Consider the following 14224-nt stretch of genomic DNA (forward strand, 5'->3'; position numbering starts at 1 on the left):
GATTGGCACCACAATAATTCTGTAAATGCAACATGGTGCCCGCCGCCTATTCCAGGCAAATTTGCACTCCAAAAATCAAATAGTGCTCCTTCCCTTCTGAGCCCTGCTAAGTGACCAAACAGTATTTATCGACCACATATGAGATATCACCACGTCTGCCACAATTTGCTTAACAATTTGGGTTCCATTTTCTATTACCCCATGTGAAAATAACATTTGAGGCTAAATATTTTAATGGAAAAAAATTAATTCACTTTTTTTCATTAATTCCTGGAAAGCACCTGGAGGGGTTGAGGGTTACTTTTTTTTTCTTTTTCTTTTTAAATAGTAATGCTTTGGGGGTTTCTGACATTTAGGCCACTGACGTCACTTCAAAACTGAATAAGTGTGTGCAAAAATATGCTTTGTAAATTTCCTTGAAAATTTGATCCTAAATTTGAAACCCTTTAACATCCTAACAAAATAGAAGGATGGTTGAAAAATGCCACCGATATAGGGTAGACTTAAAAAATTGTAATTTATTAAAACAATATAGGCACATTTTTTTTAAATTAAAATTCTGTATAAGCAATAACAGTCAGGTAGTCGCTACCTATGTGCCTGTTGTGCCTAGCGCCATTTTCCGCCAGCTCACAGCAGTCTCAGACATCAGCTGATGGCATGTTAACAGAGTGGCTGTTTCTTTTCCTGTTGACAGGGTGGGACTACTTGTGTCTTGCTGATTGACAGCCAGCTACCGCTGCCTAACTGGGGGAAGCCAGCTGTCAATCAGCATGACACCAGTACTCCCACTTTTTAACAGGAAGAGACAGTGTTGACAGTGAGCAGCTGAATCTCTGGCAGGAGCGGTCAATAACAGGTGCCAGGTACAACAGACAGGTAGTTAGTTGGTTCTGTTAACAATTACATTCCTGTTAGTGCTTAGGCCCATTTTATTTTATTTTTTTTTTAAATCCCCGGATATCAATAATGTCTGTAAAGCGCTGTGGAATTAATGGAGCTATATAAATGAGTAAAATAAATAAATCTCCTTTAACTATTTTGAGTGGTGTGACTATTTAGATTAAGGTTGTAAACATTCAAAGTGTGAAAGTTGCAAATTGTTATAAGTTCGTCAAATTTCAGATATTTTCATGGAAAACAAAATAGATTTAAATTTTCCACTAACAAAACACAATGCATCACGAAAAAACAAAATCTCAGAATCCCTGGGATATGTACCAGCATTTCAGAGTGAAAAATGAGACTTGGTCATGAAAGTCAAAAATATAGGTTCTTAATTGACCAAAATAAAACGACTACATATTCTTGACAAATCACATAACTTTATTAAAAAAACAAAACAAAAACAACAACAAAGAACAAACAAGTTCTATGCAAAATTACGGCACAGCCTGAAGTGCAATTATGATATGAATCGGTCGTCATGAACTGCCGTAATGTATGGAAATATTAACACACTGAGGATCCACATACTGGATGTATTTTGGATTTCTTAGCTCACGGTCAGTGCTTTGTATGTTGATGAAGTACCTTGAAGTACATGTTAGAGCTTTAACGATATATAAAAATCAGAGACCGGACTGTTTGCCAGCTTACTGCGAGGGAGTTGAAACCTAAAAAGTACATATATTATCTGTGTGTTTTCATTTGACGATTACAGTAGTTAAAGGCGATCATGATAACATATTCGTTTTAAAGGGAATCTGTCAGAACAGTCCACCCTTGAAACTTTTACTATGGTCATGTTGCTTCTCTGAACGGTAAATGTCACAAATACCTCTTCTTACGCAGTCTATTTCTCCATGTTTGAAAAACTGCAATGTTAATATTCAAATTCGGCTTTAGCGCTCTGGGCGGGACAAAGTATTTCCCAAGCCTCCGCTTCCCTGGCTGATTTCCACGCCTTCCTCTGTTTGACCCACAGCTCACTGGCTTACTGACACTGCAAATGAGCTGTGCATAAAACTGAGGAGGGTGGGGATGGGCAGGGAATGGAGCCAGAGGCTTGGGAAGTGCTTCGACATGCCCAGAGCACTAAAGACTAATTTGCAAAAGATTAAAACAGATTTTTCAATCAAGCAGGAACATTTCATAAATAAAACTAGAGATGACCTTATTTTTAAAAGACCAACATGACCACCATCTTAACAGTTTTGGAATGGATCAAACAGACCGATTACATTTACCGGTAAGTTGTGAGAGTCATAAAGACAGCACACGTTAGTCCAGTTACGCTGTGTACCTCTTTCAATGCGTATCACCAGCATCACCGAGAACATCAAAGTCACCGGCACATCTCTGATCTACTGATAAAACAATGCCACTTGTACATGGACTTGTTAACAGACAGGTTGACTTTAGATTGTTTAGCTATGAGGTCTATTGTCCTACCCAATGCTGGTGATACATCATGCTGCACCATAGCCCTAAGCAGCCAAATACGGTAAATGTAATTGTAAGGCCCAGATTCATCTTTGCGCCTTTTTTTCTGGCGTAAATATGTTTTTAATATTGACTTTTAGGTTAGCACTTCTTATTTTTTCTCCACTTTTTTTTTTTTTTAAAGTTAACTTTACGTGGTTTCACCGGTTTGTTTGTTTGTTTGTTTTTTATTTGGCATATTGGACGTGATTTTCCTTATCCATATTTTAGCCAAAATAATTATTTACTACTTTTCGAAATGTGGCAGCACTTTTGCCCAATTGTAGTCCAGTAACCTAGTGGAGTTCAAAATAGCATTTTTGCGCAGTCTATTATTATTTTAGTCATGAGCGAGCGTGCTCGAATATAGCGTTATCAGAGCACACTCGGGTGGCGTCTGAGTATAGCGGGGGCTCAAGTAATATGTTAGAGTCTCTGTGACTGTATGATTCAAGAACAAACAGGCAATCCCCGCATGTGTTGCGGCTGTTTAACAGTCGTGAAACATACAGCCATGGGGACTCAAACATATTTCTGGAGCCCCCGCTATACTCAGATGCCACCCCAGCGTGCTCGCTCATCATTAAATCACTAATTATTATGCATGGTTTATACAGCGCTTTGCAGACTATCATCACTGTCTCCTTTGGTGGCTCACACTCCAGATTCCCTCTCAGTAGGTCTTTGCAGTGTGGAAGGAAACCGGAATACTTGTAAAAAACCCATGCAAACACGTGGAGAACATGTGACATTTTAAAGGATCATACTACTTCTTGCTCTAAAAAGGCATAAAAAAAAGCAACTTTGAATTTTTGCAAAAGATTGCAACAAATCATATAAGACTGACAATGAAAAGTCACTTGGATCGGGGCCTACATCTCTTGTATATAAATGTGGTTGAGAGCAAACTGAAATCAATGCTTGCAATAAAATACAAGATTGGGTCGTGCCCTACAAAAAGAAGAAATACCCATACTTTGAGAACAGAACACTCAAAATGAGCTTTACTGACATAAGACTGCTATGTGTTTTATAGGAAATGTTTAATACAGTCCTCCCATTTGACAGTCCTGATGTTCCCAGGCTTACCAGCCTCCTCCTAAAGGACCAAGTACATGGTTTCTGTGTATAATGACCATTATCTTGCTTTTGGACCCATCACAAAAGGAGACTAAGGCTGATGGTGATTATACATGGTGATGCCAACAGAGTTGACTTATTTGTAAAGGCACATTATTGCTTCTGCAAAATCGGTGTTAAATCTATTCACAAAATTATCAATTTGAAACATATTAAAATATCAGCTCAGTTTGAAAGTAATTTTCTCCTAGGTTTGTGCTTAGCATTGAAACATCTTGAACATTACAGATAAAGCAGCATATAAAGGCAGGAAGGTTAGGATTCACGAGTCCATGGTATGGAAGGCCTTTCCGCTGTATAGCGTTTGATGCAGTCCTTTTGGATAAATACCTCGAACTGATACAAAGCACCACAAATGGTAAGTATTCTTGGCTTCACAATTATGAAAAAGTACACTTCAGCATGAAGGGCATATTTCATCTTGCAGTGCAAATACAAGGTAAAAAGAAGTAATTAAAAGAGATTTAGACTCTTATCAGCGATTATTCTCCTAATTAGAAGGAAAGTCAGACTGAGCCAAGTTCAGTACAGCCGCAAAGCAACATTCCACTTTGATAACTTTTTGCATCCAAAAACGTCATCACAAGTGTCCATTCTTCATTCTACAGTTTATAGCCAAATTTGGTCTATAAAATATATATATATATATTTTTTTTTTATTTTAGCAATAAAACCTACACTCTTCTCTGTACAAAAGCTCAGCCAACAACAAAGTAACTAAGGCAATCATGTCAAGGCACTAACTATTGATGTAGTCAAAATCGGAGTTGCATATTTAACTAGTACCGTAATTGTTGATCAGCGCATACGGGTATATGTGCCAAATAGTGAGATTCAGGAGGGGGAAAGACATTCCAAAATGAGGTTTCCACGTATGCTGGTGCTTTATTAACTCTTGTTTCGTCCAGTATTTGGTATAGCATGTATTATAGCTCAGGTTCTCCTGAGTCAAGACCGGAAGACGTGTACAGCCCTGACTACATACTGTCGACAAATAGGGCATTCACTCATACGCATGCCGCACTTTGTGCAGGTCACCATGTGACCACATTCTAGAAGTACACAGTCGATGGGGGAGTCCATGCAGACCTTGCATAGGTTTTCATCAGCGGCAGGGCCACCCTTGCCTGAAATACAAGCACAGTCATCATTACATTACGAAAGGAAAAAAAGAACATCAAGAACACAGACTTATCACATGATACAGATTTGAGTTCCATAATCAGAAATGCAAGTAAGAGCTCTGAATAAGAGAAAAACTAAAATATGGACCATACAATAATAGGCTGCAAACATTGTGGTGGCCTCAGCATTCACGAGCTGATAGGCCAACAAAGCCCACCCCCATTGATTGACGTTTTTCAGTCAAAGGCAAAATGGCTTCGCTAGCAACCTACAGTGGCTTCCCAAGGTATTCACCCTCCTGGATTTTTAACTATTTGTTACATTACAACCTGTGTTTAAATATTTTAGTAATTTTTGTAAAGTTGGTAAAGTGAAGGGAGAAAAACAAAGGCATACATTAACCCTTTCACGACATGCGCCGTACTAGTACTGCGCATGCCGTGTCACCCCCTTTGATGTGGGCTCCGGCGGTGAGCCCACATCAAAGTCGCGACATGTCAGCTGTTTTGTACAGCTGACATGTGCGCGCAATAGCGGCGGGTGAAATCGCTATTCACCCGCCGCTATTAACCTGTTAAATGCCACTGTCAAATGCAGACAGCGGCATTTAACCGGCGCTTCCGGCCGGGTGGCCAGAAATGATGTCATCGCCGACCCCGTAACATGACCGGGGGTCGGCGATGCATCAGGATGGTAACCATAGAGGTCCTAGAGACCTATATGGTTACTGATGCCGGCCTGCTGTGAGCACCACCCTGTGGTCGGCGCTCATAGCACACCTGCATTTCAGCTACATAGCAGCGATCTAATGATCGCTGCTATGTAGCAGAGCCGATCAGGCTATGCCAGCTTCTAGCCTCCTATGGAGGATATTGAAGCATTGCACAAGTAAAAAAAAAAAAAATTTTTAAAAATATGAAAAAAATATAAAAGTTTAAATCACCCCCCTTTCGCCCCATCCTAAATAAAACAATTTTAAAAAAAAACCTACACATATTTGCTATCAATAAAAAAAAAAGCATTAACCTGATCGCTAAACAGCGTAGCGAGAAAAAAAATCTGAAACGCCAGAATTACGTTTTTTTGGTCGCCGTGACATTGCATTAAAATGCAATAACGGGCAATCAAAAGAACGTATCTGCACTGAAATGGTATCATTAAAAACGTCAGCTCAGCACGCAAAAAATAAGCCCTCACCTGACCCCAGATCATGAAAAATGGATATGCTTCGGGTATCGGAAAATGGCACTTTTTTTAAGCAAAGTTTTGAATTTTTTTTCACCACTTGGATAAAAAATAACCTAGACATGTTAGATGTCTATGAACTCGTACTGACCTGGAGAATCATAATGGCAGGTTAGTTTTAGCATTTAATGAACCTAGCAAAAAAGCCAAACAAAAAACAAGTGTGGGATTGCACTTTTTTTGCAATTTCACCGCACTTGGAATTTTTTTCCCGTTTTCTAGTAAAAGACATGGTAAAACCAATGATGTCGTTCAAAAGTACAACTCGTCCCGCAAAAAATAAGCCCTCACATAACCATATTGACGGAAAAATAAAAAAGTTATGGCTCTGGGAAGGAGGGAAGTGAAAAATGAAAACGCAAAAACGAAAAATAGCAGCGACTTGAAGGGGTTAAATGTATGGGATCATATAAGTAAAAATTGGCATGTGCAGATCTACTCATCCCTTTTGCGATGATACCCCTAAAAATTTCTGGTGCAAGCAGTTACATTCATAAGTCACATGCTTAGTGAAAGAAAGTCCACCTGTGTGAAATGTAAGTGTTACATGGTCTGTCCGCATATACATACCATTTCTGAAAGGCCACAAGGGCTGCAACACCATTAAGTAAGAGGCATCACTAAACCAAACACCACCATGAAGACCAAGGAGTTCTCCAAACAAGTCAGGGACAAAGTTGTTGAGAAGTACAACAAGTCTAGATTAGGTTATAAATAAATATCCTAATCTCTGATGATCCCCGAAGCACCATCAAATCCATTATCATCAAATGGAAAGAACACAATATCACAATAAACCTGCCAAAAGAGGGCTGCCCACAAAAGGTAACCCTGAAGGAGCTTCAGAGACTGCAGAATCTGTCCATATGACCACAATAAGCCGTACACTCCATACAGGTCATCTTTATGGAAGAGTGGGATGGGAAAAAGAAGCCTTTACTTACAAAAATTGTAGGGTTCATTTTCAGTTTGCCAAAATAAATGTGGGAGACTCCCCAAATATATGGAAGAAGCTGCTGTGGTAAGATGAGACCAAAATGTAACTTTTTAGCCACCAAGATAAATGTGATGTCTGGCACCAAACCAACACAGCTCATCACCCCAAGAACACCATCCCCATAATTAAACATGATGGTGGCAACATCATGCTGTGGGGATGTTTTTGGCAGCAGGGATAGGGAAAATGGCCTTAGTTGAGGGGGAGGATGGATGGTGCGAAATACAGGGATATTCTTGAGCCAAACTGGTTTCACTTTTCTAAAGCAACACAAGTGGTTTAAAGGGAAACCTGTCTTTTGGAGTTGCCCAGTCAAAGCCCACATCTCAATCAAATTGCGAATCTGTGGTCAGACGTGAAGATTGCTGTTCACCAGAGGAAACTTCTAACTTGAAGGAGCTGGAGCATTTTTGCGTTGAGGAATGGGCAAAAATCCCAGTGGCAAGGTGTGGAAAGTTCAGAGACTTATCCAAAACAACTTGCAGCTGTAATTGCCACAAAAGGAGGCTCTACAAACTACAAAGTACTGAATTTAGGGGGGTGAGTAGTTATGCACACTGAAGTTTTCAGTTATTTTCTCCTATTTGTTGTTTGATTCACAATGAAAAGAAAACCAAATGTTCACAGTTGTAGACATGTTGTCTACATGAACTGATGCAAACAAACAAAAAACAACCGTGAAATTCCAGGTTCTTATGTAGCAAAACATGAAAAATGATGAGGAGGTAAATACTTTTGCAAGCCACTGTTTGTGCAATGATTGTACTAAGACATCCAATCGACCATTGGTTGATGGTGTGAAAACTGTAAATGTCACTTATACATAAACAAGTGACAGTGATGTGCTGGAAGTAGGTGACAATTAAATGTGCCCATGGGTTTATTTGTAACAATCTGCGCCAGGGGCGTAGAATCTGCAACCACAATACATTATTTAAACAATATGATCAGGTTGATGCGTCATATAATAACCGGTGGATTGATGTTAGCCTGTGCCATCTAAACAGGTTACACGTGGCTATACTAAAGAAAGACAATCGCCTGAGTCGAGATCCCGCCTCATGGCAGATGCAGCCCCCTGTTACTTACTTTAGCACAGCGATGTCTCCGTAACAGACCTCCTGTTGTCCTGCTTCAGGACACGGTGTAAATATGTAACACTTAAGGTACTGTCACACTAGACGATATCGCTAGCGATCCGTGACGTTGCAGCGTCCTCGCTAGCGATATCGTCCAGTGTGACAGGCAGCAGCGATCAGGCCCCTGCTGGGAGATCGCTGGTCGGGGAAGAAAGTCCAGAACTTTATTTCGTCGCTGGACTCCCCGTAGACATCGCTGAATCGGCGTGTGTGACACCGATTCAGCGATGTCTTCACTGGTAACCAGGGTAAACATCGGGTAACTAAGCGCAGGGCCGCGCTTAGTAACCCGATGTTTACCCTGGTTACCAGCGTAAAAAAACAAACAGTACATACTTACATTCAGCTGTCTGTCCCTTGCCGTCTGGTTCCTGCACTGAGTGCTGGCCGTAAAGTGAAAGCAGAGCACAGCCACAGCGGTGAGTCACCGCTGTGTGACTCACCGCTGTGCTGTGCTTTCACTTTACGGCCAGCAGTCAGTGCAGGAACCAGACGGCAAGGGACAGACAGCTGAATGTAAGTATGTACTGTTTGTTTTTTTACGCTGGTAACCAGGGTAAACATCGGGTTACTAAGCGCGGCCCTGCGCTTAGTTACCCGATGTTTACCCTGGTTACCGGGGACCTCGGGATCGTTGGTCGCTGGAGAGCTGTCTGTGTGACAGCTCTCCAGCGACCAAACAGTGACGCTGCAGCGATCCGGATCGTTGTCGGTATCGCTGCAGCGTCGCTAAGTGTGACGGTACCTTTAGTCTGACGTATGGGGGACATGGGTTTAATCTCACTGCATGTTTCTTAGTAAGGACACTACTGACATTGTTCTGTTTCTCTGACTCTGCACTTCGGGAGAGAGGCCCTGGCAGCTGTTTGTGCTTTGTAGATACATTCATACATACTGTAGTTATTTATTTGATTTTCTTGAAGTGTGGTATTCCCGTGATTCAAACCCACAACCTTTGGAACCATGGCATGCAGCGGCTTTAACATTAAGCCACACAGGAGAATTTACTCTCTAAATATCTGAACAGTATTCTTATTCTTTACAGGAATATTGTACTGGTACATAAAGATGTATCTCAATATACCAGTACATCTCTATATACTGTATCTCTATAGTAGCTATCCTTGCACATTAGAGGTAAAAAAGTCAGACTTTTTCCTATAAAGATAATTTTAAAAAAATAATAATATTTTAATGCATTTAAAAAAACAAGTCAGAATTAAGAAAATAACTGACTTATTTGGTATCCTTGTAATCGCAAGTAGACATAGGATACAGTAAGCAGATTCTTTTTATGGTGATAGGTAAATTACATAAGGTGTGATTGGTTTTATTGTGTGTGTTTTTGGCATTAGACAAAAATGCAGGTGTGTTTAGCAAAATGAAACTTAAACTAAAGCTTGTCTTACAAAAAAGCAAGACTTTATATAGTGAAGTTCAAGTAAAAAAAGTTATTGCTATTACATCTGTGAATGAGCAAAGAAAATAAATCACCTGAACAAGTGCATCACAATAATGTCAGTGTGTAGATATGTGTTATGTATATTTGCAGATTTTATATCTGCCTGTGTCTGTGTGAGAACTATGTATGGCTGTGTGCACACGTAGCATATTTTTCAAGTTTTTTTCGCGTTTTTTCACTATAAAAACGCTATAAAACCGCGAAAAAAACGCTCACATTAAACATCCTATTTAATAGAATGCAATCCGCATTTTTTGTGCACATGCTGCATTTCTTTCCTCAGCGGATTTGCATTCCAGAAAAAAACGCAGCATGTTCATTAAATTTGCGGAATCGTGGGGATTCCGCACACCTAAGAATGCATTGATTTGCTTACTTCCCGCATGGGGCTATGCCAACCATGCGGGAAGTAAGCAGATCATGTGCGGTTGGTACTCAGGGTGGAGGAGAGGAGACTCTCCTCCACGGACTGGGCACCATATAATTGTTAAAAAAAAGAAGAATTAAAATAAAAAAATCGTGATATACTCACCTTCGATGGCCCCCGGAGTCTTCCTGCCCCTCAGCGCTGCACGCGGCCGCTTCCGTTCCTGTAGATGGTGTGTGAAGGACCTGCGATGATGTCGCGGTCACGTGACATCATCGAAGGTCCTGCACACACACCATCTATAGGAACGGAAGCCGCTGAGGAGATCGGCTGTTTGCGGTAGGTGAGTATAACCATTTCTTTTTTATATTATTTTTTACAATAGATCTTTTTACTATTGATGCGGCATAGGCTGCATCAATAGTAAAAAGTTGTTCACACTTGTCAAACACTGTTTGACAAGTGTGACCAACCTGTCAATCAATTTTCCAAGCGATGCTACAGATCGCTTGGAAAACGCTAGCATTCTGCAAGCTAATTATGCTTGCAAAACGCTAGTTTTCTGCGGGAATATGCATGCCAATTCCGCATGCGATATACCTGCGGCAGGAGGCGCAGAATTGCCGAGGAAATTTCCACGGCAATTCTGCAACGCCTAGTGTTTGTAATGTGTAAATTATCATGTGCATACTGTATATACGTGACTGATGCAGTGCCTGAGATTGAATAGGTAGGAGAATTCCTGTGATTGACACAACAAAGGTTGTTGAGTGCTGCTGACTCGCTCTGGATCTTGAGGTGGGACAGAGGGTGGTGATTTCTGAGTCCAGGGTGTATAAATATACCTACAGTCAAGGCCGAAAGTGTTGGAACCCTTGAAATTGTGCCATAATTGTGTCCCCAAACATTATTGCAATTACACATGTTTATTTTCTTTGTGTGTATTGGAACAACACAAAAAGACAGGAAAGAGAGGGAAATTGGACATAATGTCACACAAAACCCCAAAATTGGGCCAGACAAAATTGTTGGCACCCTCAAATTATTTAGTTGCACGCACTTTGGAATAAATAACTGCAATCAATTGCTTCCTATAACCATCAACAAGCTTCTTACACCTCTCAACTGGTCTTTCAATTGGAGTTTTGAACCACTCTTCTTTTGCAAACATATTTGAAGGGTACCTTCTCCCAACAGCAATTTTAAGATCTCTCCACAGGCGTTCAATGGGATTCAGATCCGGCCTCAATGCTGGCCACTTCAGAACTCACCAGCGCTTTGTTTACATCCATTTCTGGGTCATTATTCTGCTGGAAGACCCATGATCTAGGACACAAGCCCAGCTTTCTGACACTGGGCACTATACTGACTTAAAATCCATTGGTAATCTTTAGATTTCATGATGCCTTGAACACAAGCCAGTCACCCTGTGCCCAAGGCAGGAAAACAACCCCAATGCATCTTTGTACCGCCACCATATTTGACTGTAGATATGTTGTGTTTTTCTTTATAGGCCTCATTCCATTTTCGGTAAACAGTAGTGTGTAGTAGTGTTATTCCAACACACACAAAGGAAATAAACGTGTATAACAAAACATGTGCGCCTGCATTAATTTTCTGGGAGAAATACTTCACTTTCTGGAACAATTTCAAGGGTGCCAAAACTTTTGGTCATAACCATATGTATCAGAAGTGTGTGAATTAAATTAATTTTACTGATTGTAATATTTATTACACAATGGAGGAGTGTGGGAGGGAGATAATTACGGAAAGGTAATATGCAATTGTAAACTGGAGGAAGTGATTAACTATTATACTACACTGGTTGAAGGTGACGGATGATTGCTGCAATGCTTTATCTACATCAGGCTTCTGTAAAGCTGATGTGATTTCAGTAGTAGGGGCTAATATGATATACAATCATAGAATGTTTGAGCTGGAAGGGACCTTCATGGTCAGTGTGTCCAACCCCCTGCTCAATGCAGAATTCACTAAACCATCTCATATACACTGTGTGCAGAATTATTAGGCAAGTTGTATTTGGATCACATGATACTTTTTATACATGTTGTCCTACTCCAAGCTGTTCAGGCTTGAGAGCCAACTACCAATTAAGTAAATCAGGTGATGTGCATTTCTGTAATGAGGAGGGGTGTTGTCTAATGACATCAAAACCCTATATACGGTGTGCTTAATTATTGGGCAAATTTCTTTCCTTTGGCAAAATGGGTCAGAAGAGAGATTTAACGGGCTCTGAAAAGTCCAAAATTGTGAGATGTCTTGCAGAGGGATGCAGCAGTCTTGAAATTGCCAAACTTTTGAAGTGTGATCACCGAACAATCAAGTATTTCATGGCAAATAGCTAACAGGGTCGCAAGAAGCGTGTTGGGCAAAAAAAAGGCGCAAAATAACTGCCCATGAATTGAGGAAAATCAAGCATGAAGCTGCCAAGATGCCATTTGCCACCAGTTTTGCCATATTTCAGAGCTGGAGTAACAAAACGCACAAGGTGTGCGATACTCAGGGACATGGCCAAGGTAAGGAAGGCTGAAAAACGACCACCTTTGAACAAGAAACATAAGATAAAACGTCAAGACTGAGCTAAGAAATATCTTAAGACTGACATTTCAAGGGTTTTATGGACTGATGAAATGAGAGTGACTTTTGATGGACCACATGGATGGGCCAGAGGCTGGATCAGTAAAGGGCAGAGAGCTCTACTCCGGCTCAGATGCCAGCAAGGTGGAGGTGGGGTACTGGTATGGACTGGTATCATCAAAGATGAACTTGTGGGACCTTTTCGGGTTGAGGATGGAGTAAAGTTCAACTCCCAGACCTACTGCCAGTTTCTGGAAGACAACTTCTTCAAGAAGTTACAGGAAGAAGTCAGTATCATTCAAGAAAAACATGATTTTCATGCAGGACAATGCTCCATCACATGCCTCCAACTACTCCACAGCTTGGCTGGCCAGTAAAGGTCTCAAAGAAGAAAAAATAATGACATGGCCCCCTTGTTCACCTGATCTTAACCCCATAGAGAACGTGTGGTCCCTCATAAAATTTGAGATCTACAGGGAGGGAAAACAGTACACCTCTCGGAACAGTGTCTGGGAGGCTGTGGTGGCTGCTACACGCAATGTCGATCGTAAAAAGATCAAGCAACTGACAGAATCTATGGATGGAAGGCTGTTAGTGTCATCATAAAGAAAGGTGGCTATATTGGTCACTAATTTTGGGGGGTTTTGCTTTTGCATATCAGAAATGTTTATTTCTAAATTTTGTGCAGTTATATTGGTTTACCTGGTGAAAATAAACAAGTGAGATGGGAATACATTTGGTTTTTATTAAGTTGTCTAATAATTCTGCACAGTAATAGTTTCCTGCACAAACAGATATCCTCCTAAGATAGCCAAATCTAATAAAAAACCACTCCAACTTCCAAAAATATTATGCTTTGATATTTGAGTCTTTTGGGTTGATTGAGAACATAGCTGTTGATCAATACTAAAAAAAATCCTCTAAAATACAACTTGCCTAATAATTCTGCACACAGTGTAGAGGTCGGTCCAGCCTCTGTTTGAAGACGTCCATTGAAGGAGAACTCAGCACCTCTTGTGGCAGCCTGTCCCACTCACTGATCACCCTCACTATCAAAGTTTTTTCCAATATCTAATCTGTATCTTCTCCCTTTCCGTTTCATTCCATTGCTTCTCGTATTTCCATTTGCAAATGAGTATAAGGATGATCTCTCTACACAGTGACAACCCTTCAGATATTTGTTGACAGCTATTAAGTCTCCTCTTAACCTTCTTTTTTGCAAGTTAAGCATTCCCAGATCCTTTAACCGTTCCTCGTAGGATATACTTTGCAATCCGCTCACCATCCTGGTAGCTCTTCTCTGAACTTGCTCCAGTTTTTCGGTGTCTTTTTAAAATGTGTTGCAGAGAACTGGACAGTGTTCCAGATGAGGCCTGACCAAGGAAGAGTAGAGGAGGATAATTACTAGTGATGAGCGAATATACTCGTTACTCGAGATATCTTGAGCACGCTCGGGTGACCTCCGAGTATTTTTTTAGTGTTCGGAGATTTAGTTTTTATCACCGCAGCTGAATGATTTACATCTTTTAGCCAGCATAAGTACATGTGGGGGTTGCCTGGTTGCTAGGATTCCCCACATGTAATCAAGCTGGCTAAGAGATGTAAATCATTCAGCTGAGGTAAGGAAAACTAAATCTCCAAGCACTAAAAAAATACTCGGAGGTCACCCGAGCATGCTCGGGAAATCTTGATTAACGAATATATTCGCTCATCACTAATAATTACGT

General features: G+C 40.6%; 1 protein-coding gene across 2 annotated transcripts in view; it reads right to left on the reverse strand.

Annotated features, from left to right (window-relative positions):
• Nucleotides 1-1305: 1305 nt before the first annotated feature.
• Nucleotides 1306-14224, reverse strand: part of RFFL (ring finger and FYVE like domain containing E3 ubiquitin protein ligase) — a 152827-nt gene continuing 139908 nt past the window's right edge. For both annotated transcript variants that reach the window (XM_069757394.1, XM_069757393.1), the window contains exon 7: nucleotides 1306-4691. In XM_069757394.1, the coding sequence (XP_069613495.1) occupies nucleotides 4513-4691 (179 nt within the window). In that variant the 3' untranslated portion in view covers nucleotides 1306-4512. The remainder of the gene's footprint in view (nucleotides 4692-14224) is intronic.

The sequence above is a fragment of the Ranitomeya imitator genome, chromosome 3, assembly GCF_032444005.1.
Source record: "Ranitomeya imitator isolate aRanImi1 chromosome 3, aRanImi1.pri, whole genome shotgun sequence".
Classification (NCBI taxonomy): Eukaryota; Metazoa; Chordata; class Amphibia; order Anura; family Dendrobatidae; genus Ranitomeya; species Ranitomeya imitator.